The sequence below is a fragment of the Grus americana genome, chromosome 16, assembly GCF_028858705.1.
Source record: "Grus americana isolate bGruAme1 chromosome 16, bGruAme1.mat, whole genome shotgun sequence".
In the NCBI taxonomy this organism is placed as follows: Eukaryota; Metazoa; Chordata; class Aves; order Gruiformes; family Gruidae; genus Grus; species Grus americana.
This window is the reverse complement of record NC_072867.1, coordinates 5,784,015-5,806,356: the sequence shown is the minus strand read 5'-3', so window position 1 is coordinate 5,806,356 and position 22,342 is coordinate 5,784,015. Positions and strand designations below refer to the sequence as shown.

General features: G+C 38.1%; 1 protein-coding gene across 7 annotated transcripts in view; it reads left to right on the top strand.

Annotated features, from left to right (window-relative positions):
* The window catches only part of SPPL3 (signal peptide peptidase like 3), a 62,186-nt gene that overhangs the window by 16,578 nt on the left and 23,266 nt on the right, over positions 1 to 22,342 (top strand). For 5 of the 7 annotated variants that reach the window (XR_008579553.1, XM_054844635.1, XM_054844639.1 and 2 more), the window contains exon 2: positions 17,755 to 17,832. Coding sequence is in view for 3 of the 7 variants with exons in the window: in XM_054844635.1 (XP_054700610.1) it covers positions 17,755 to 17,832 (78 nt within the window). In the remaining 4 variants the exon portion in view is untranslated. Of the gene's footprint in view, positions 1 to 11,682; positions 11,701 to 17,754; positions 17,833 to 18,181; positions 18,345 to 22,342 lie in introns of those variants that run through there. The other 2 variants (XM_054844638.1, XM_054844637.1) reach the window with 2 other exon arrangements.

Genomic DNA, 22,342 nt, shown 5'->3' with positions numbered 1-22,342 from the left:
TAACTGGGTAGTGCTGCCCATTGCACATGTACTGCAGGAGATAGTGAGATGCCTAATGTTAAAAGAGAAAGTGCTTTTCTAGTCGTCTTAAAAAAAAATTAAAAAATACTGTTTTCCTTTGTCAAGGACCTATGTGATTAGATATTTATCCTCCTTCGTTCCCAGGAGAGCAGACATTGTGGCTGTTATTTTCTGTTTTGTGCAACAAGATTTCATATAGATGGTTATGTCTCTGGAATCTATGCCATTCTCCCTCTAAAAGCAAACTGGCTTTCTAAAACATGAAAGAACCCTACAGCAAACTCTTTGTCATCACATTCCTGATCAAATCCAGCATTTGCCTTCCACAGAGTTCCTAATATTTAGTAATGTCTGTGGTTTCCCACAGGGTTGCTTAGGTGAACAGAATAAGTGAGAGCTGTTGAAAGAGAAAAGAATGAAGACTGGCTTCATCATGAGCTGAATTGGGTGAAAACTATTTTGGATTGTATATATTTTATATGTAGTTTTCCAAAATCATACTAGCGTCAATTCATATGTTTCTTACCCTCACAATAAGTTATTCATCAGAGAAGGAAAATACCAACTATACAACAAAATATATGTAGATTGTTGAATTCTTATTCATATCTGCTTCAGAAATTATGGGGTGATTGTTCACATGATCTTAATTTTAAATTCCAAATTTAGGACTGCATAAATACCTGAACTGAATGGGGAGACCAGCAGATAACTGCAAACCCTCAGTAGAAGCGTGCCTCTGCACTGACAGCATAGAGAGCATGGTCTTATAAATGAAGTGCTTCAGATGCCCTAGGTAGGAGGACTTGAATAACCTCTGTATCCATTTGCTACAACACCATTTGACTAAACATCTAAAATTTGTAAAACGCACAACAGTTGAAAAAAAAGGGAAGTGTTCCTATTCATCTGCTGAGGTGTCAACAAGTACTAGTTGCTATCTGAAAACTTCGCTCCGACTTGCACAAATGCAATTCCCTAAGTATCTCCTGCAGTATCACAAATAAATGTGACCCCTTGCCATAAGATGTGTGCCATGAGCATGACTCCGTATGTGTTTAGTATTTTTAGAACCAGTTTGCGGTTGAAAACGTGCTTTCCAAGAGTTGTACTGTTATAGTAATTTCTGGAGAGATTAGAGGAAAACATTTGGACAAAACAGTGTTAAGTCTTGAATAAAGAAAAGTTCTCTTCAGTTTTTCTTCCAGAAATCATGTCTGTCACTTTTTTGTCACTTTCTCACATTAAGATGTCACCCAACTTTGTTTCTTTTACATAATTATTAGCTTTTTCTTGCATTTCAGATACCTCGTTTTAGAATGGCCTTAAAATATAGGTAATGAAACAGGCAGGAAAAATGTCTTAAACTTTGTCCTGTTTTGATTTTAAACGGCTTAATCCTGCGCTTTGCTTCCTGTGAAGTGTTAGAGCAGCTTATGCCTTGTCATCAGCCTCTGCTCATTCCCAGGGTGGCATGCACTTCTTTCCAGATACAGTGACATGGGACTTCAGCTGTGGTTTGTGCCTGTGCTTGGGGAAGCTCCTTTAGCCATGCTTTAGTCCACCCCTGGAACAGCATCATTCTAGCCTTCATTTGCTGGGCTTGACAAAAATCTGGTCTGGACAAGCTGGGATCTCTGATGTAAGCCTCAAGCAGTCACTTGGATCTTCACTGTTGGAATCTGGAGAAGAATAATATTTAATAGAGATAAATTCCGAAGCTCTTTCCTGTTTCTCAACCAGAGGCTTTTGCATAGTTGCCAGTGTGTGAAAATTGCAAAAGTGACAGTTAAATGGCTGTACAGTCGGTATTAGTACTTGTCTGTAGAATGAAATCACACTTTCCAGAGTGTTGTGTTTGGGGCTTTTTGCCTAGCTTGGGATGAATTTGAGCAGAGCTGATTTCCCCCCCCCCCCCTTAATAATTTAACACACAGAGCATGAGTTTGTTCCAGCTAGATGCTACTTATAAACTTCAAATATTAAAATTACTTTTTGAACATCCAGAAGCAGTAGCACATTTCTTCTGCATTCTGTGTCTTTGTTTCTATAAACTTTTGGAATTTATGTCTGTGAATGAAATGTATTTAATTTACTTTTCTGTCTCTGATTGTAGTATTTGATTTGCAACTTTATGCATGGGTGATGAAAGTTAATCACTTACACATTAATTAAGATAATTTTCTCTTTTTTTGTTTCAAAAATACAAGATGCAGTTGCTCATGCATAAAATCTTAACTTAAAAAGTCCCCCAAACACCAAGCTGTAATGAAATGGTGTTTTAAAAACATTTTAAAATTTATGGTAGCTATTTATGGTAGCTACATCCTTACTGTGCTTTACTTCTTATGTAAAAGTAGTTTTCAAATAAAATATTAAGGATGATTAAGCGATATTTTTAATTATTGGTTTTACTTTGTTCATCACTCTGTACATTCAAATCTGAATAACACTGTGAAAGTGAAATAGCATTTTGATATTATTATGGATTCAAAATAGAATAGGTTTTAGTTACAGGAATCAAAGCAAAGTGACAAACTGAATGTGAATTATGTCTAAATTTAGTAGGTGGCTTATGTATAATACTTAATCCAACAATCAACAAAAAATGGTAATATGTTGGAGTCAACTTTGTCATCTTGCTACTAGGTTTTTCTGAGTTTAACTTTTGTTGGAGTTTAGTTTTATCTTCCTCTAGTTCTGATGTGAGTGCTTTTGCCTGTAGGGTGCTCTGGGATTAAAAGAGCGTTCCAAGGGTGAACTTGGTTATTTTTAGGAAGGTTAAACATCTGGATGTTCACTACAGAACCTTTTCCAGGAAAGTATTTTGTTCCTGAGCAAGAAATATCAGCAGCAATATAAATGCAGTACAACAGCATGTAATGTCTGGCTTCCCAGGGGACTCTGGTATTTTCAGACTGGTCTGTTGCTTAAAGTAACTCTGAGGATTACTGAAGGGTATTGGGAGGATTTACCTCTGTAGTATTTTTGTAGGTGGCTTTGAGACATGGGAATCCAGAGCAGGGATGAAACCGAGCAGAGGTGCCAAATTAGAAAGGAAGGAAGGAATGGTTATGGGAGACATAAGAAATATATTTGTAATGTTTCTAAGGCTTTGGGTGTTTACATTCTGGCTAGAAATAAAAGTAGACTTTTTGATTGAGATGGGTTGATTAGTAGAAAATTGTCCTCTATCTGTATTAAGAAGTTCCTGGATTCAGAAAATAGAAGAATGTTATAGGTACAATATCAGATTTGGGGAAGAAAACTTGGGTTGTACGTAATGCTTTTAAGGCATTCCCAGATACATTGTTAAGTGTATGGGGGAAAACCTCAAGAAAGTTCTGAAAGTTAAATGAATTAAATGTGTTTAACTGAAATAACTTTGTAGAGAGCTAGACTTGTGTTTTATATGAGTTGTTTTAAAGCAGTATTCTCTATAATCAAGGGTGTAAAAAAGTATCCTGGCTGCCTAGCTTGAAACTTGAACAGCTAGAACAAAAGTCTTATGCAAATATGCTAATGTGTTTTGAAATTCCAAATTTCAGCAATACTGATTGCTAAAAAATTACATTTGCAGCTGAGGTGTATTTTTCCCCCTTACCAGTTTCCAGTTGCTTAGGGAACTTTGACATCCCCTTTTCATTTTCTTAATACATTTTGAGTATCTTTAGCTCTGCACTTTTTTTTTTTCTCCCCTCAAGCAGGAAAACTTTATATTTTCCAATTTTAGTTAGTTACTATACCAATTTTCTAATATTGTTGATAAGATGATATATATATTTGTGGTGAGAGGCAGTTTTTTAAACTAACTGATACGTAGGTGGTTTATGTACCCCTTGAGGGTTTCAAAACCTCTTATATTTATGTATTGAAAAGCTTAATATCTCTCCAGTTGTATATTGGCTGGTCTAGTAAGATAGCGCTCCTCTCCACAAATACTTTTACTTGTGTGCGTCATGATGGCATGAGACTGTTGGTGAGTTCAAAAGACTATTTTGTTTATTTGAAATGCTTAAATCTGGTCACTCACTTTTAATTTGTATTTTGTTATTTACTACATATATTGCATGAAAGTGTGAATCAAAATAGATGCTGAAGGATTGGTATGTAGGCTTCTAGCATGTCAAATTTCCTGGAAAGCTGTCCTCTACTATAGCATCAGCAGCATGTCTTCAAAACCACACCGTGTTTGTTTTATAGTAGCTCCTAGATGACAGGCATATATTAAGTCATTCTAAGCCTGCTGGTACATGGATATAGCTATCAAGTCTAGTGGTTCTGTATCTTTCTTAAAAGTATTGAGCTATTAATTCCCTAGTCCTTAGGGAAATTATTTTAAGTTAATGTAAAAATTCAAGACTATTGTTTCAGCAGGCTTCAGGATTCATACAAAAGTGGTAGTTTGCACTTTTCAAAGCAATTCCGTTAAAGATGGGGAAAATGGAAGTTCACCTGACTTGTATTTATGAGTTTTCCTTTCTATCCATGTGGTTGGAAGTGTCACGATTTGTAATAACACCTGAAAAATTTAATGCAGGTGCTCCTAGCAGTGCTAGATTAAACTTCTGTCTGGGTTAGAGTACTGTTTGCGAAGATTTAATCTGACTCTGCTGTAACATTTAATGAATACCTAAGTAAAAACATTTTTTTTAAGAAGTGGATCACTGCTCTGATGTGTGCCAGTTTGTCTAGTGTACAACGCCCATTAAATAAATGCAACTTGAATTCATGAAATAAAATTAATGTTACACTAAGAGGGAGATGTGAACAGAAGTTATCATCTTGAGTCCTTTTGCTACAGAGTGTTGGTTGTATATTTAGGATGACTATTGCAAATTAATGGATGACCTGTGAATAGGAGAGAACTTACTTTCCTGTGTGATGTTATCTTGATGCCTTTACATAGAAGTTTGCTTTTTAACAGGCAAATGTTTTGTCCAGTAAAAATAATATTTTTGGTTTCATTTGGGATTTCTAGTAGCTTTTGAACCTAGTTACCCCTGGGCTTGCAGAAATATTACAGACTCACCCTCTGTGTTGTCTGACACTGGGTTTGGTGTGCATGTTTCAGTTCTTTGTTTGTAGAAGAAGAATGGTACATAACGAAATGACAATATCTGATAAAACTAGTTAAATGTTCAGGTGGGTGTAATTTGATACTGATCAAATATAAATTTCACTTGGTCCAGTACATGAAGCCTCATACTTCTATTTGTCCAAAAGTTCTACGTGGTGCAATATTGAAGACGAGTCAGCTGCTGTTAGGAAAGTTTGGTGTTACTAAGCATGGCAACGTTCAGAGGCTCAGCATGTGAGATGCCTCTAATAATCTGTCTGAACATTATCGTTTCATTAAACCTCTACTGTTCAGAATAAGTGAGTACAAAAGAGCAGTAGGACACGTTCTCCTTCCTTTTCTTGTTTCTCAGGACTGAAAAGAGTATACTGGCTAATACATTTGGAACGGGTCTGTTTGTTTTTTCGTGTTGTTTGGGTTTTGGTTTTCCCCGCCCTGAAAGCACAGTGCACGAAAGTGGAAGAACTGCTGTCTCTTGCTGTCGCTAGTGTTTGTGTGACTATAGAGATGGTAATCTGAAAATGAACTTGGATTTGAGGGGAGAAAATTGTTAAACTGGATCAGTTTACCGTTAGGTGTTGGGAAAGAATGTGAATTCCCCTTTTGCTAGTAACACGATTTTTAGGTCATTTTAATCTCATAGTTCCCCCATTTGGTGTTTCCTTTTGCTTGTGTGCCCGCTTCTCCCCTTACCGTGTATTTTTCTGGGCTAAATAAACTGAGTCCTTACCTCTCCTAGTCATCTTAGAAGCTCTCTTCTGCACTTGTTCCAGTGACAGGCTGATAATTCTGCTCGCACTAAAGCTAAATTCACACTTAAATACCAGTGTCTGCCTTCCCCCTTATTAGTCCTCTCTCCTTCCTGTGCTGTATTTATTGTTTGCCCTTACAAAATAGGATTAAAAAGAAGAGAAATGAAGACAAGAGAACACCTCAGGAAAAATGTGACTTCATAAGTGTCTATCCAAAATACTAGTATTAGTAGGCTTGGCAGTATGGGAAAATCATAATGCTCATAATGTAAAACCTTAATTGACTTCTGTACTAAATCATATGCAGTTTTAACAAGTTAATTGCATTTGAGTCTGTGTATATGCATTTAGTGCCCTACTAACAGTTTAAGCTGAAGTTCTGTTTCCTAGCGTCATGCTACCCTGAGTCACTGAGCCTTTGTCACAGGTACCTTGGAAACATGCTGCATTGATGGTCTATATTTCTTTGTAGTGTATCATTTTAGTGCTTTATACTCAGAAATTCTTTTTCTGTAATAAATATGTGTGGCTTCACTTGTTTCTGTTTTATTTCTGTACTAAATAAAATAGCCATTCTTTCCCTCTGATTAAGAGACTGTGAAGTGTGTCTTGTGCTTGTGGGTGTGAGAATTTTAACTTGAGTTAATAGGGAGTCAATGACTTACATCAGAACAGCAGCAAAATCCTAGTTTTAAGCTTAATTTCCCCCCTCCACCACCTCAGTTGTAACGTTGTGTGTTCAAATACGGCTTTGTGCGTTCTCTCTGGGTGGGATCCATTCAGCAGCAAAAAGCTGCTGTTTGACATACTGGTAATGTAGATCCTAATGATAACTGTCTTTTTTTGTTTAAAGGAGTTTATTCTTTGTAAAGAAGTTCCCTTGCATTTGCTTTTTAAAAAGCAAAATATGTTGCTGTTTGGATTTATTTTTTTTTATTTTATTAGGATTATACATCTGGTTTTGTAAACAGCGGTGCATTATTCCTCTACGAATGAAGTACTGGAACCATGAAATATTATCATTACAATATTACAGAAAACGTGGTGTGAGATTTTACTTAAAACTTTTCATTGTAACTACATGTAAGGGTTTCTTTTTTTTTATGTTTTAAACTCATTGCTTATCACTTACATTGGAAAGTAGGAGGAGTGTTATTTTCAGTCAGTGCTTTTGCTTCAATGAAAAAATTAAACATACCTCAAATTTTCCGAGTTCAACTGCTGATAGTTCCTTGACCCACTTGAAGCTCATTTGTCCCCACTAGCACTTTTTTCTTGTATTATCAGGAAGAACAATGACACTTTTTGCTTATATCAGTATGAGTTTTGATCATATTTGTATGTTTGCAGAATAGATTGATTCACCTTAGGTGTTTGGCTTTTGAGTGTGTGCCTGCCAAAGTAATCTGATACTGGTTTAGAGCTTTCAGTCTACTACAGACCCAAGAAGCTTTTTGTTGTTCTTGAAGTGTGGAGCTGAAGTTTTACTGTCACCCACTTTTTGAAGTTTAGAACAACTTAAAATTCTGAGTGGTACAGTTTTAAAGTACTCAAAAGTAAGGCTAGTCCAGTATGACCAATTACATGAGCTTATTTTGGTGCTCTGGGAATACGTGGGAGAGAAGGCTGCGTTTGGGGTTTGGGTGGGGTTTTGTTTGTTTCTTTTGTTTAGTGAAAACATAATTTTGTGTGCGTATATGCATAAGACACTCTTACAGGACTTATTATTGTCAGAGGTGATACATTAATTGTTTGGCAATAGCTTGCAAAGTAAATATGAATCTCTTAATTATGAGACAGAGATGATATATTTGCTCACCACTGTCTCCTTGGTCCAGATGGAGCAGCAGTGAAGATTGGGACAAATATTTAATTCCAAATAATGAAAACTCCCATGTTTTATCAGCTTGGACAACTTTTAGTTACGACTTAGAGTCCTCTGAGGTGCTGTTGGCTGACAGTAATAACTTGTCCTGTAGTAGCTGTGTTAACAGTGTTGAGTCATAATAAAAATTGCTTGTCAGCATTTTCACTGCAGCGGCTTCTAACCCTGCTCGGAACAGATCTTCCTGCTCCTGTAAGAGCAAAATACCCACGCTGAGCCCACGTGGAACCTGCACTTGACTGTGCTGTGGCTGGCAGCAGTAACCGTTAGGTTGTAGATATCTCACTATATAGCTTGGACGGGGGATTCTTCTGCAGAAGAGACTTGTACTCGTTCTTCAAGCAGTAAATGTATTTTATTGTAAACTGGAAGCAGGGAGCATCCTCGTGGTTTAGGTGATTATAGTCATTGTTAACAAGCTTTCCTGTTAAGTAGAAAAAGGCTTGCAGAGATCAAAACATAGATGGGAGCCTAAGGTGACTTTGGGGAAGTTTTTATCTTCTTCCTGTAACTAGAATAAGTGCCTTAAAATGAAACTTAGCACTAAGCAGCCTTCTATCTAGTGCAGAACTGTACTGCCAAGTGACTGAAAACTCGGCGTTGCATGTATGACTGGGATATGAATCAATACCTTTATAACCAAAAAGGTCTTAGCTGTCAAAATTGTAGAAAACTTTCCTGCACCAGGGGTAACCACTGACGTTTCCAAATGGCCCTTCCTGAAAGCACAATGTTGTTTGGGTCAGGATGAGGCTGTCTAGCATAAAACTGCAGACAGCTTGCACAGTGGTACTCTGTAGATTTAAATTACAGTAACCACTCCCTTGATTTGCCTTTTTTTCTGATGTAAAAAGGTCTATTTTTGGAAAATTCATACAGTTGAAAGTGGTAATTTAGATAGAAGAGCTGTTTCAGCAAAGCTTTGGGGTAGGCTAAATATTGGACTGACCTTTGCAGAGTTCGCTGGTCTGTTGGAATCTGAAAATTTACATAAAGAAATATGCTTGTGGCTCTGGCGAGAAAGGATTGTGCGTAATAGATCTGGATTTGACTTCCTCTCTTCTTGCTCCTTCCAGTCCTGTCTTGGATTATTTGTGGAAGGTGGCAACAGTTTTCCAGCCGAGGAAAGTCTTCCTATGCGGTCAGTTCATTCTTGTGGCTAAGCCGCAACCTTCTTGCTTTGTCAGACATCTCATGCATATATTTATGTATATTTTCATCGTTATATATTTACATCTTGTTCTGATACTTGCGGATCTTAATTCTTGCACAAAAACATTATATTCATATTTTTGTTTGGCAATTTATATGGTACTACAGCAAAACGTGAATCTATCCTCTGCAGCACACTGAAGTCATCTGTGAGTTGATAAACTATGAAGACCATTACAGACAAGACAACTACTTAGTTCAGCAAATGAGTCATCTCGTTTTTTCTTATTCTCATGAAACATGTTTTTTAACATACCAGTAGTTTGGCCCTTGCAAATGCAGTATGGCTACTTCTTGTACCGCACAGAATACCTTTACATGTTAATGATGCTGGGGTTTACTTGACAGTCTCGTTAATGGATGGTCAGTGCCCCAAGATGTTACACTGTGGTAGGGCCATGCAGCTGTAGCCAAGGTATCTGGAGAGCTGGGTGTTACAAAAGTGCATGGGTGCTCACAGGGCTTATGGGGACAGACAACTTTATCCTGTTTAGTGTGGTTCCCCCAGAGCGGTGGGGAGGTCAGGGGCTGAGGGTGCTTTTGAGATACAGGGACACTGTTCTATGTTAGTTGGAAATAATGCTTGTTTGCATGAGTAAGGTATTCTTATGCTTCCATGCAGGGACTGGAAGTTGTGCTCCCATTCCTGCAGGGAAGTGAGTGCTCCAAGATGAATGTGAAATCTGGAAATCTTCCAGTTACTGTAATTCTTAAACACTGAAACATGTAATTCTTTGTTCTGCTGGCAAACAGTGAGGTGAACTAAAAGGGTAGCTCAGATAATGCTTTTAACAGAAAATGGTTTTTTTGCAAGATTGTCTCTCCTGATGCCTTACTGGCTGTATACTTCAGATTCTTCTCAAAGTGAGCTAAGAGGAGTGTTTTCTCTTAGCAACTTAGTTAGGAGCTTGGCATTTAGTTTTGGGGTGAGAGTTTTAGGAAGGCAGCTTTCTGGAAAGAGTAGAAGAGGGAATTGGGTTTTTTAGTTGGATGTGTAAATATATATATAAATTTGGTATCTAATAGTGTGAGAACGGTGTTCTGAGCCCTGTGTCTGATAAACAGCAGCATTATTCTCTGGTTACAACTTTGAAATGCCTGCCTGAACCCTAACCAAGTCTGCATAGGAAAATCTGAGTTTAGTGGACATCTCAAATTACTCTGTTTTTCATTTCAGACTTGCTTTAACTTTTTTTTTCTGATTGATCCACATTTCCATAAATTACTCAGACTTAGCAGACCTTATCTGCACGTGACAATGAGCTGAAATTTTAAACTTACTTTAGAAAACAAGTTATTCCTTTAACGTAAGTGAAGCTATAGCAATTTGCTTGTTTTTCCTATGAATCACACTAAAGAATGGAATAGTGTTGAGATATGTTTACAGCTGTGGGTGCCATGACTTCACGCTTAAAATTATACCTTTAACTGTTACACTCAGGTTTAACTTTGGTTTGGCAGCAAGCCTAATGGAGGCTCTTAAATATGTATATATCTTGCACATGTAAGGCAATTGAAAGAGGCTTTTTATTTATACCCTTGACCTGGAATCCAGTAAAGGAAAAAAGTGCTATTGGTTTTACCTACAGAGTGAGTCCGCCCCCCAACCAAAATGAATATTTGCGCTATTAACTGTAATTGATCTTCATGTACATGGCGGTGCTCTTCTTTCATGTGCCCTAGGGCTTTGCTCTGGCGTCCCGGAATTTGATTTGCTTGTCTTAATAAATGATGCTATAGTGATAGCTCACGAATGCCTTGCACTGTAGCATCAAAAATGAATTGCTCTTAGCAATAAATTATCCTGATCTATATTCTCTCTTATTTTAAGGAATGAAATAGTAGAATGTTTGTGAAATATCAGACAAGCAGATTCAAGAAAACGTTTTCCTCGTGAGTGGCGTACTCTTGCGTGATCAAAAGAAACTGGATGCAAAGGGTCATTGCAGTAGTGTGAAGGTGAAGGTTGATTTCTGCCTACAGCCGATAGCTCCAAAAACCAGGGGTGCGGCAGGGGAAGTGAGTTGCAAAATACTCTTCAACTTGTCTTGAATTTACCAACTAGTATTTCTCGACTTTCTGTTTTTCTATTGCTATAGCAATCACTGATGTAATAAACACATTAAATAGCTTTTAAAATATATAAAACCCTTGGAGGAGGGGCAGGCGGGAACTTTTTCCATCCTTGATTTTGTCATTTAGCAGCAGATTTCCAGCAAAAGTTGGTTGTTGGGATTTGGGGGGTGGGGGGGGGTCGTCTTTTTTTTTTTTCTGGTTCCCTTTGAAAGAATTGACTGTCTGCTGAGATGGGGCCCTCAAACTGAATGCATGCATTCAGCAGGTTCTGAAAATGAATGATGAGATGCTTCATTGTCACCCTTCCTTTTGCTGGTACCTACCTATGAGGAGTTTTCTTTTGAAAAGAATGGAAACTGGGAAAGTGGGATACATGTTTTGGTGGGCACGGATTATTGTCACGTACCTTGTGAGGAGACAGTGGACATTTGATAATTATATTGATACTTTAATTGTAGATGAAGAGTACCATATTGATCGACACAACAATAGTTGTGGCTTTTAATGTGGGCTGAAGAGTATTTGAAGTTTTGTGTGGTCACTTCTCAAGCAACCACAACTTTCAGAAGCTGAAATGTGCAGGTGAATACACACATGGATCCAGTTTATCCCAGTTGTGTCTGGTACAAGAAGTTCCCCATGAGTTTCGAAGGACGTTTCATATAGGAGAAAAGGTATGGACTAAAATTGTATCCAGAAAGACTTACATTAGATGTCAAGAAAAGTCTTCTCATTTCACCAGAGTGTTTTAAGTAACAGATGAGGTAAACATCTGTCATGACTGACTGATTGTCTTTCCCTGAAGTAAGATGAAATTATAACTCAAGGAATTAAATGGTCTCCTGACATTCCTGTCAGTGTGAATTTCTGTGATTCTGTGATAAATGTCTGCAAGTTGTAGATTTGGTCCCACTGAACAAAGTAAAAAGCCCTGTCTCTTCTATTTTAATCCATCCTTACTCTAGCCTATCTAGCATGCTTACCTTCCTTTTGTAGTTTTATTTTCCTTAATCTTGAAAGCACTTGGGTATTATGATCACTGATAAAGAAAAATACCTGATGAAATGTAATCTCTCTTTATGTGATCTTTAGTGAAGTTAGTTCATCTACTGCACTTTTCAAGTTGATGATTTATTTGTTGCTCTATTGTTTGCATCTCATATATGTACAGTAAATGCAGGGAAAGTTTATCTTGCGGCTGTTGTAACAGCTTTTGTATGAGAATGATTCATGTCCAAGGCCTTTAGCATGCATTGCTATGGAAACTTTGGTGCACAGGCTTCTCCTTCCCCCCTCAGCAGAATTTTTCACAATAATTTCTCTTGTACCTGGTAGTTAGGGGAGTGATGTTTGCTACTGAAACATTGAGGGGCTGAATTTCTTTGATCATCCATTTAGCAGGCTGCCTTGTGCAAACAGAAAGAGGTTTTTATTTCAATTGCATAAGACTTCCCTGATCTCTGAGGAAATAATTTTGGGGTACTTAAGCGAATGCTGCCACTGAAGTCTTTCCTGTTTGATTTTATGTCCGGAAACATGCCAGATCAGGATTTGAATCACTTGAGAAACCTTCCCATTCATTCTCCATTATTATTCAAGCAGACAAGTCCCCTGATCTGCTTTTCTACGTCGTTTTGCAAATGGTTGTGCTGGCATGGGATGAAGAAAGAGAATAGGTGACTGGCAAAAGGTGAGAAGTTGCTTTTTTAACGGCAGTGTTGGCTCGTGGTCACATCAGACTGGCCTGTGATGAGTAGGTTATGTAGAGGGTAATGCTCTGTGCTGTCATCAAGAGACGCATTTGGTTCCTAGTTCTGTCTTTATCTGGGTCTTTGTTGAACAAGGTGAGTTGCAGATACTTACTGCTCAACACGGAGGGCAAAAAAGAAGTACCAGGCTTTGCCAAAGGGACTCCTTCTGCTCGTTGGGAAGGACTGTTGAGAGTCTTATCAAGAAACTGCTTATCTTTTGGTGATAAGGAAGAGCTGAAACATGAAAACCAGTGCTTGCATTGACTCGGTGATTTTCTTGAGTTGGAAGTGCAAAAGAAATAACCAAACCAGAGGAATTAAGAAGTACGTACATAATAGGAGAAGAGTAGGGCTAAAATAGAGGGTTTTATAAGACATTCCTAAGCAGTCAGATGGCAGAGACCCTGTAGGGTGAAGGCTCACAGTCAGACACAGGTGAGCTTGGACCTGTGGCCACAGAGGAAGAGAGCTTGACCTGCAGCTACTGATACAGAGGAAAGAGAGTTTGCAAGTGTCTCTAATGTAACACTATTACTGTTGTTGCAGCTTTTATTAGCTGGTTACCATCTTCTCTAGCTGGGAATGAAGCGGGTCTCTGTTCCCTTGGGAATACAGAAGTTATTCATTTTTTCCCAGAAGAAGGGAGAGTGCTGCTTGGAACGCCAGCTGTAACTGGTGTGGCGTATTTTGCATGGTTACTGTTTGGGACGCGTGGAAGTGGTGGTGTGTCGCAATGGCTGGGCATCCCTGGAATTGTTCTGTAGGTAAAGGTCTATGGAGCAGTCTGTGCCAGGCTGGAGAGCTCGCTGCTTGGATTGTTGTCTGGACAATGCTTTCACTGTATAGCTGTAGGGCTGACACACAGAATATGTTATAGAACAGTGCTTGCTGTGTCTCTGTCTTGGCATGCCTTGGCAGGCTCTGTGTTGTAAGCACTTGCCCATGAAGCTGCCAGAAATAGAAGCTTAATGGCAAAGAATTTGCTAAAATTGATCTCAGCCATGTAAAGATGCAGACTGAGATCTCGAGTTGTAGAGAAGGCATTTGGGAAGTGACCTCTCACTAGCTGGCTGAGAAAAGGAGCTTACAGAGAAAAATAAGGCATTGGTGTGTTTGGTTTTATGAAGTACTTGGGTCTAATATTATAGTCTAATAACTATAAACAGTTATTTGTTACTTGACTCAGCCAGAACCTGTCTGATAACCTAATTAAATAAATAACTTGTAAAACAACTTTCTTACACGGATGTTGAGTTTCAGGTGTGGTAGTGTAAGAATCCTAAAAAATGTACTTCCCTGGGAAAACGAATGGTGTCTTTGGAGCATATATACTAGTGTATGTATGTTCTGCATAGATACTAGAGTTTAGAAATGGGTTGGTAGTTGTTCTTGTAATGTGGCATGCAGATGAACTCTCCTAACGTAAGTCCTTCAAAAGTCAGCAGTCTTTAGCATGGCCTTATCCAGTATTAATTTTCAGAATGAGAATGAAGAATAATGATCTTTTCTTCATGAATTGTCATGTAGTAAGTACTAAGAATTGCTTCTAAAAATCAGTATTTAAGTCAAAGGACAGCTATGCATGGGCTTGTTACAGGCATTTTCTGTGCATGTTTCCACTGCTTGTTCTGAAATTAAATACTTAATTTTACAAAAGTACCTTGTAGAAGGAAGATGGTTTCATTTTTATATGTGCAGTGGAAAGCTGGTTAAATTTGACTGCACAAAGTCTACTCCAACTTCTGAAAAATTTCCTAAGGATGGGATTTTTGTTTTGGTTTTGGCTGATCCCATTTGGAAGAACGTAGCACTGATGCCATATTTGCCTGTGGGAGTATGCGAACTTGCATACTTGAAATACGCTGGTAGGAGAATCCAGTTATATGCATATGGACTCTGTTGGACTAGTAGAAAGTAATTTAAATTTCAGTTAAAATACAAATGGGTTTGCAGATCACTGTCTGGCATTCTGAATAATACTCAAAACTTTGAAGTAATCTTACTTCTTGATTCTTTCACGTGATGCTGCCATTTGCTTATTATGTCTAGTCGAGATTAACGCATTAGAAAGTGTTTATTTGGGATCAGGGGGTTTTAGTCTCTTAATGAACCATCCAGTGGCAGTTAGAGAGACGCGGGGTTTTATTACGATGAGATTCACTTCAGCACTATGAAACTATTCTTGAAGTTTGCTTTTGGGCTACTTGTGTTGGAAACTTTGGATGGAATCTGGACGTGCTCGAGCTGCTCGCTTGATTCCCACAATGCGGTTCCTCATGGACTGGTCATACAGTGAGGGTTTTGTGCTGCTCTTTCCCCACCTGCCTCGGGAAGATGGAAAGTGTGACTATGTCTTCCTGGCTCTGTTTGCTGGGGTATCAGTGAAGATAAGTTTTCCCAGACCATAATCACGATACCAACACTGAGTTTTTAGGATGTCCTGCTGTAAGATCTTTATGTGGAGAAGTCAGGCGATGTCGTTGGTCTGTGAGGGAGTTTATTGCACTTTTGCACTGTTGTGCTTTTCTTGTGCAGGGTGGAGGGACTTTTAATTCTCATTTCTCCCTTGTATAGAAACAGTGATAGCTGTCCTAATCATCACTGCAGCCTATCAGTAGGGTTATGGTATATTAGATCATTGTTTAGAATGGGTTTGCAGGGATTCAGTTTCTTTCATTGTACCAAAGAGCCTTCAGTTTTTAAATACGAAACCTAATGGATTATGCACAGGGCTGATCCATGTATCATCCTTATTTTATGTTTTATAGATCTTTAACATTTACAGCCTTGTTTTGACTAATGTTTAGTAATTATGATGAAATGGCATTTTAATTATCATAGCTTCCAAAGTTGCCACTGAATGATGAATTATATAGAAAACATTGTTCATCTCAAAGGTATTTGCCAATTTATGAAGATACAATTTTATGAACATCAGTTAAAGTTTAGTGCATAACCCTGGATGTGTTTAATCCCAGTTGAAATTCCATTCAGTCATTTTGCTTTTCTTATAAATTTGGAGTTCCTGAAGATTCTTTTAATAAATGAGTGCCACTATTTATTCTCAAATCCAAACAGGACACAAAGTTTCCCTTTCTCTTCACTCAGGGCTGGGTGAGGGAATGCTTCTCCCTGAAATTTAAGCTAGTAACAGGACATAAAACTAGTGTGCTCACCCTTAAGCCATTTCTTCTCAGTGTCTGCTTAGCTTTAATCATTAACTAAAAACAATATGCTCTGAACTATATTGTATATAACCTGAACAGTATTTATATATACACTGATTGGAAGTGCTTAGTTACATATTGCGTATATTCATAATTCGGTATTTTGATCTTCATGGATGCTTTTAAGACCTCTGTTCCACAGCCTGGAAACTAAAGGTCAGACATGACCGAAATTAAAAAAAATATATAAAGCTTAGAATTGTCTTTATGTGTTGGCCAACTTTATGAGCAAATAAGACATCTGTTTTACACTTTTAGTGTGGAGTAATGTTGAAGTTATTTATGGTAATTAACAAAAGTAGTTTCTCATTTCTTAAAAGCTTATTCAACAAGTATATAATTTCATCTAAAAGAGGCAGTCTGTTTTTCAGTGACGTTTAATACTGAATTTCTATAGCAGAAAGTTCACGTTTGTGTTTATATATTAGAAAAAGTGTTTTGAAGTATGTGTCTAGTGGTTTGGTAATTTTCTCAAAATTGCTTTTAAATTGGGAATGGGATGAGTGATTCTTTAACTGTCTCATATCTTTAGTTTTTATTTGCTTAGTGACATTTAATTTGGAACTATCATGTAATTCAATTATCTTTCTTCCATATCCATAGTCTTGCTGAAATTTGGCTTTCTGGTTGGTTTCAGAAATGTTTAGTTATCTTTTTTTTTTTTTTTTTGGTAGGATAAGACTAATGCAATTAACATTGGACATTACTCTTTTCCATTACTTTAGCATAAGTTGTTGAAAACCTGTTGAGAGTTGTAGTGTGGCTCCCAGAGCCTCTCCTTGTCTGTTGTACCCCCACCAGCATGGTGGCCCTCTGCTTGGCTTACTCCAGTATGCCAGTGTTTTTTAGGGCCCCCAAAACTGTAGGCAGCACCTGAGATGGGGCCTCACAGGTGCTGAGTAGAGGGAGTGATCGTTTCTCTTGACTTGTGAGCTGTCGTCTTCCTGTTGGTCCATTCCTCAAGGTCCCCCTTAAAGGTTTTTCTGTCTGCTCTCCCCAGCTGGCTGTCAGCTGGGAACTTGCTGAGGCAGCCTCTGACCCAATGTCCACATCAAAAGAAGTTTCAGTGTAAGCTACATAGTAGGCTTTGGTCTGTCAAGGATAGGAAAAGAAATTGGCAATTATTAATATTTATATTTCTGAGCTTTAAACACAAAGGAAATTGATCTAAATAAAGCTGTTTTTTAAGCCTCCTGCAGAAATTTCTGTCAGGAATCTTGTATCAAGTGGTGTGCAAGAGGTAATAAGGAAGTAATTGTGTGTGGTTTAATAAATGCGTATTGCAGCTCGTTGTGAGGTTTGGGATTTTTTGTTTGTTTGTTTTTGTCCTGGACTAAGTGAACCTTGACTGTCACTATTGCAACTTAACTATTATCAGTTAAGACAAAAGAAGTCTTACAGAAAACAGGTTAGTGTTATTTACATGCAAGGTTGCATTAGTTGCACTTGAAGCAATTTTAATGCGTTTGAAGGGAAAAAAAATCTGAACGCGGTGAGTTCAGGTTACCATAAGGCTTTTGAATTGTCCTTTGGTGGTTGTACAGATTTTGCATGCTGCGGTCATGAATATAAAAAGTTAATTTACAAGCTACAGGTTTTACATTCCTAGATAAATGATATGAGAACTTTAGAGAGAACTGCCATAAAGATTTGTCATCCAATTCTCTGTTATAATAAGAAGAGTTAGCAAATGGCACTGGAGAAATGGACACTCGTGATGACACACCTGCCTTCTTTTTCCCCATTACAGGGCATATTCCCTTGTGGATTCCAGTCAAGTGTCTACCTTCCTGATTTCTATTCTTCTCATAGTCTATGGCAGTTTCAGGTAAGATTTTTCTTTAAGGTTCTGCGGAGTTTTTCAAATAAAAATATGGCAAGTGACTGAATACAGTTTATGCCTTTTTTGTTTCATTGTATCTTTGTCAGACTGATGGCTAATGTAAATGACCTATTTCTTGCTTTTGAAAAGGAAATGGAAAAGGAAGAAAAAGTAACTAGTTGGGGTTTCTGAAAGATGTAATTGTATGTCACATTACAAGCGTGTATATGATAACTTAGAAGTTAGTCCTTGAAGACAGCTGCGTAGAATTGTGTTGTGGAGGGTATAAAAGGATTGTTGAGAGAGATAGGGATGTAATGTTATCGATAGTAGAATTTTATATATAATGTTTCAGTGTTGGTCGATTCAGCATGTCCTTGTGGTTGCAAACAAGTCTTGTAAAACAGAGATTCCCGAGTCCTGGTGCTATTTACTTGAGTGTGAGTAACAACTTAATAGAGAAGTGGGAAACACCGTCACAGCTGAATTCCAGCAAAGTGTCTGAGAACTGCTGCAGGGTAAGTTTGAATCTTCAGAAATCAAATTTGCACCACTTTAGGAGACTTGAGTATAGTTCAGAGAACACGTTGTTGTCCCTTTAGACTTACATCTTGTATTATACAGTTTGTTTAAATGTAATGGCACTAAGGAATGAGATTCATGCTGACATATGAAAAAATAAGTAATCACAGCATGAAAATATTAATTTTTTTTCAAACTTAAGAAAAATATGTTGTATTTCCTGTTTCTTGAAGACCATTGCTTCATTTAACGAGTCTACGATAAAAGGTCGTACATTCACTATGAAGTCTCTGAACTGCTATGAGTATTCCTGACATAGATGACAGCCATGGTCATACATATAATGTTAGTGTTTGCCACCCTGTTCCTATATAGACATGCTCTTTTACCATCTTGTCCCATGATTTACATTTAAAATGGCTCACGTAACAAGGACTGCAAACTTCAGAACATTGTAACTTATTGGATGAAGTAGTGGAATGGTGATGGATAGAAATCGGTTGAGGAGATGTCTTGTTCTAGTCCACTTCCTTGGCATGGATCCTGAAAACCTCAAGATGCAAGCTATTACAGACCAAGACAGGGTGCCACAGTTTTAAAATTAATTTCCTATATGTAGTTTCTTTAGCAGATGTCTGAGCTGAAACCCACAGTTATGATGGTGCTTCAACAAATTCCTATTCTGTTTGGTCAGCAAGTGAAGTCAAAAGCAGTTTTTAACAAAAAATTGAACGGTGGTGTTAACAAAGATACAATTAAGTTATTTAAGAAATTCAAGTGTGGTAGTAAGTTGCAAAATTGTATTCATCTGGAAATTCCTAAAGTAGTAAAATAAAAACTTCTGGCAATGTGGGTGGATTTTCTTAGAAAAGTGACTTGCCGGAAGGACAAAAGTTACGGCTTAGGGTGCTTGTTCTCAAATGACAACAATGATGTCTTCATCTAGATTTGAGTGCTTTGTGTCAAATGGAGCTGTCATAAGACAAAAAGCAAATAGCACTCCTTAGTTAACCTTCATGTTGCAGAAAGTGGGTTTTGTTTCTGATTTTCAGTCTGAAAAGAAGCAAATAGAGTTCTTGTGGTATTGCTGGCAAGTAACTTAAACAGAAGTGCAATAATAGGATCAGAAAGGATTGGGTGGATGAGTCATTAGGATAAAATCCACGTGCGTGGTGGATCTAATCTAATGCAAGAGGTTTCAGGGGAACAAAGGAAAGCCGTGGTCCACTGTCCGTATGCATACAAGCAGCGTTTGTCTGAAACCCAAACAAACAAAAAGCCCAAACCCCCAATATACTCAGAAGAATGTCTAATGGATCATGGGTAAAGTCTGCATCCAGAACAAAGTACAGTTTATAGAGTTGAGTTCCCGCTTCTCTTGCTGTGGGAGAATGAGCGTTTCCTTCCTACATTTGTGCTGGGGCAGGAGTTCCAGCTTCAAGCCCTTCTGAACATCTCTCCCATACATGTTCTGACTGTCTCTCAGTCCTTGAGCTTGATATACTTTATTATGCACTGCCAAAGGGGCAAGTGTAATCTTTTAAACTGTTACAAGCTCTAAACTGGAGCGTGCAAGTATATATGTTAGTTATGTTTTTTTAAAGAGGTGAGCTTAGGTTGAAACAGATTGTTTCCTAAGGGTTCTTGCAAGACAGGCACCTATTCTTGTGCAAGTGCTTCTCTGTGATTTAAGTGTTGGGGTTACTTTGCAGGCAGGTAACAGCTAAATCTTCTATCCTATCACATATCCAGACACAGTGTCTCAGCTTATGTAAAGCCTGATTTAACCCAGAATCTACCTGTTCAAGTATCTGCTTTTATACCAAACCAAGCAGCATGAGAGAAAACTGGTGTCTTCTATCATTAGGCTTTGGGTACCAAAAATATGTGTGTAAATAGAAAATAGTTCAAATGGTGTCCTTATGGCTGGCTTCACGACTTGACATTTATAGAAATCAGGATACATACTTCGCAATAAAACTCAAACAGAAGGCTGTGGGGTTCATAAGCATCTACAGCCGCAGCACTGGCAGGGTGGAATCAGAGATTTTGAAAAAACCTCACCGAATGCCACAAAGGTTGTCTGCATGTGTGCACACAAGTGGGTGCACATAAAATACCTGCTGAAGGTGAGACGCTCTTATCGGAGATGTGGGACTCAGGCATTCTTACCCCATATAGGCAACGAAAATGTTTTTATGTGCACTTTCTGTTATTGTTTCCCCTATTCTTAATCCTACTCTGGATCTTGCATTGCAACGTTTCCTTTAATCTCACAGCAATGTTTTATAAGTGACTGTAGTAATGTTAGAGCACACAATATATTTTAGGCTCGCTCTCTATAATATGCATTGAGATTTGATTGAATTAAACTGTCTCAGATCAATGACTGATTTTGATTGTAATTTTTTATTTAGAGCAATTGAAATCTGGCAGTTCTGCAGCAACCCACAATTCTCAAAGCCCCAGAGCTGTTAGGATGGGTGACTGTCTTCACTAAGTAGAGCAAGAAGGAACTTCTCAATATATTGCATCTGCAGGCAACTCTATAGATACATCCCTGCTTTCATATGTCCGCCATTGTTTCATAAGAATATTCTCCTGCAGGGTTTCCCCGAAGCATTACTGCAGTGGAAGTGATCCATAGCTGAATCTGAGCTTTCGTGATAATAATGTGCCAGCAGCTTACTCATTCCTTTGGCCTCAGCGTAACCCTACTGAGTGGTTCCCTGTGGGAGGCTGATCCAAGTTGCTTTGAAACATTGTGCTAGAAATCCTACCAGCTTGAACTGTGAAGACCCACAGAAGAAACAACTGTGTAGTTTATTGCCTGATGGGAGGTGCTGGCTGAATGTCACCTTTGGAAGCCCAGCAGAAACTTGAACAAAAAAGCAAATCTTTCTCAGCTTGCAATTTCTTTACAGTCCAGTAGTTTTCAGTACGTCTTGTTTTACAATATAAACTCTCTTGGAGGATGTTTTAGTGATCACTTCTCAATTTTTTTATTATGTTAGTGATAATTTGTAGCAGAGGGAAGGGCCAAATCACAAAATTGCTGGAGATTATTCAGAAGTTGTCTTGGATCTTGGAGCAGCTGTGTTCCTAAGTGAAAGTAATTTCCTAATTTATGCTTACTTTTGAGGTAGGAATGTTTACAGGTAATAATGTAAGAATTGTTGACACTATTGCAATGAAAGAAAAAGGGCTGAAGTTGTTTATGAGCAGTGGATGTAATAGTTTCTTTCCAGTTTTCTTTGCTGATAGCAATCCGTTAAAGTATGAGTTGCCCAATGCCACTGGGAGAAGGATGGTGTGAAGTTCTTGCTAAACTGCGCTAATTCAGAGAGGAATGAAACGCTGCTCTGAGAAAAGAATTATCTTGTTTGACTGAATCTTGGATCAAGTCCTAGAGGGTTGTCAGCCTCCTCCTGGAGTTTTATAGCTTGAGAGGAAAATTATGAGGCTACGATGCATTAATGGGGAAAAAGGAAGCATGAATGAAGGATAAAGGCACCTCAAACAAGATGCAGAGCAGAGAGATCTTAAAAAGAGCAAGTGAAGAGCAAGAGATTAGTTTGTTAGAATTTTAGTGTTCTCCATTGCCTCTTTGATAACTTTTAAGCTGATGATCCACAATCTGTGTAGAAGTACTATATGTCTGAGGTTGAAGCTTCCTCGTATTTTGCCTGAGCCCAAAAGCTGCTTTAATTTCCTACCTCTGCTTGGGAGCGCCTGCATAATAGATGCAGAAGAAACAAACCTGGTTTAGCCTGGAAGAGCCTTTTTGTGGTTTTGTGTTATACAGTGAAACTGCTCATCCTCTCTTTCTTTAATACACCACATTTATCTTGATATTATAGGCCTATCTGTGCTTGATTTCAGGTTGTATGAATGCAGCACAAAATTGCTCACCTGTGCATTGTTCTAGGTATCCTATACACTGAAATGAAATAACTTCGATACCTATAGAATTGTTTAGATCAGAGAGTATTTT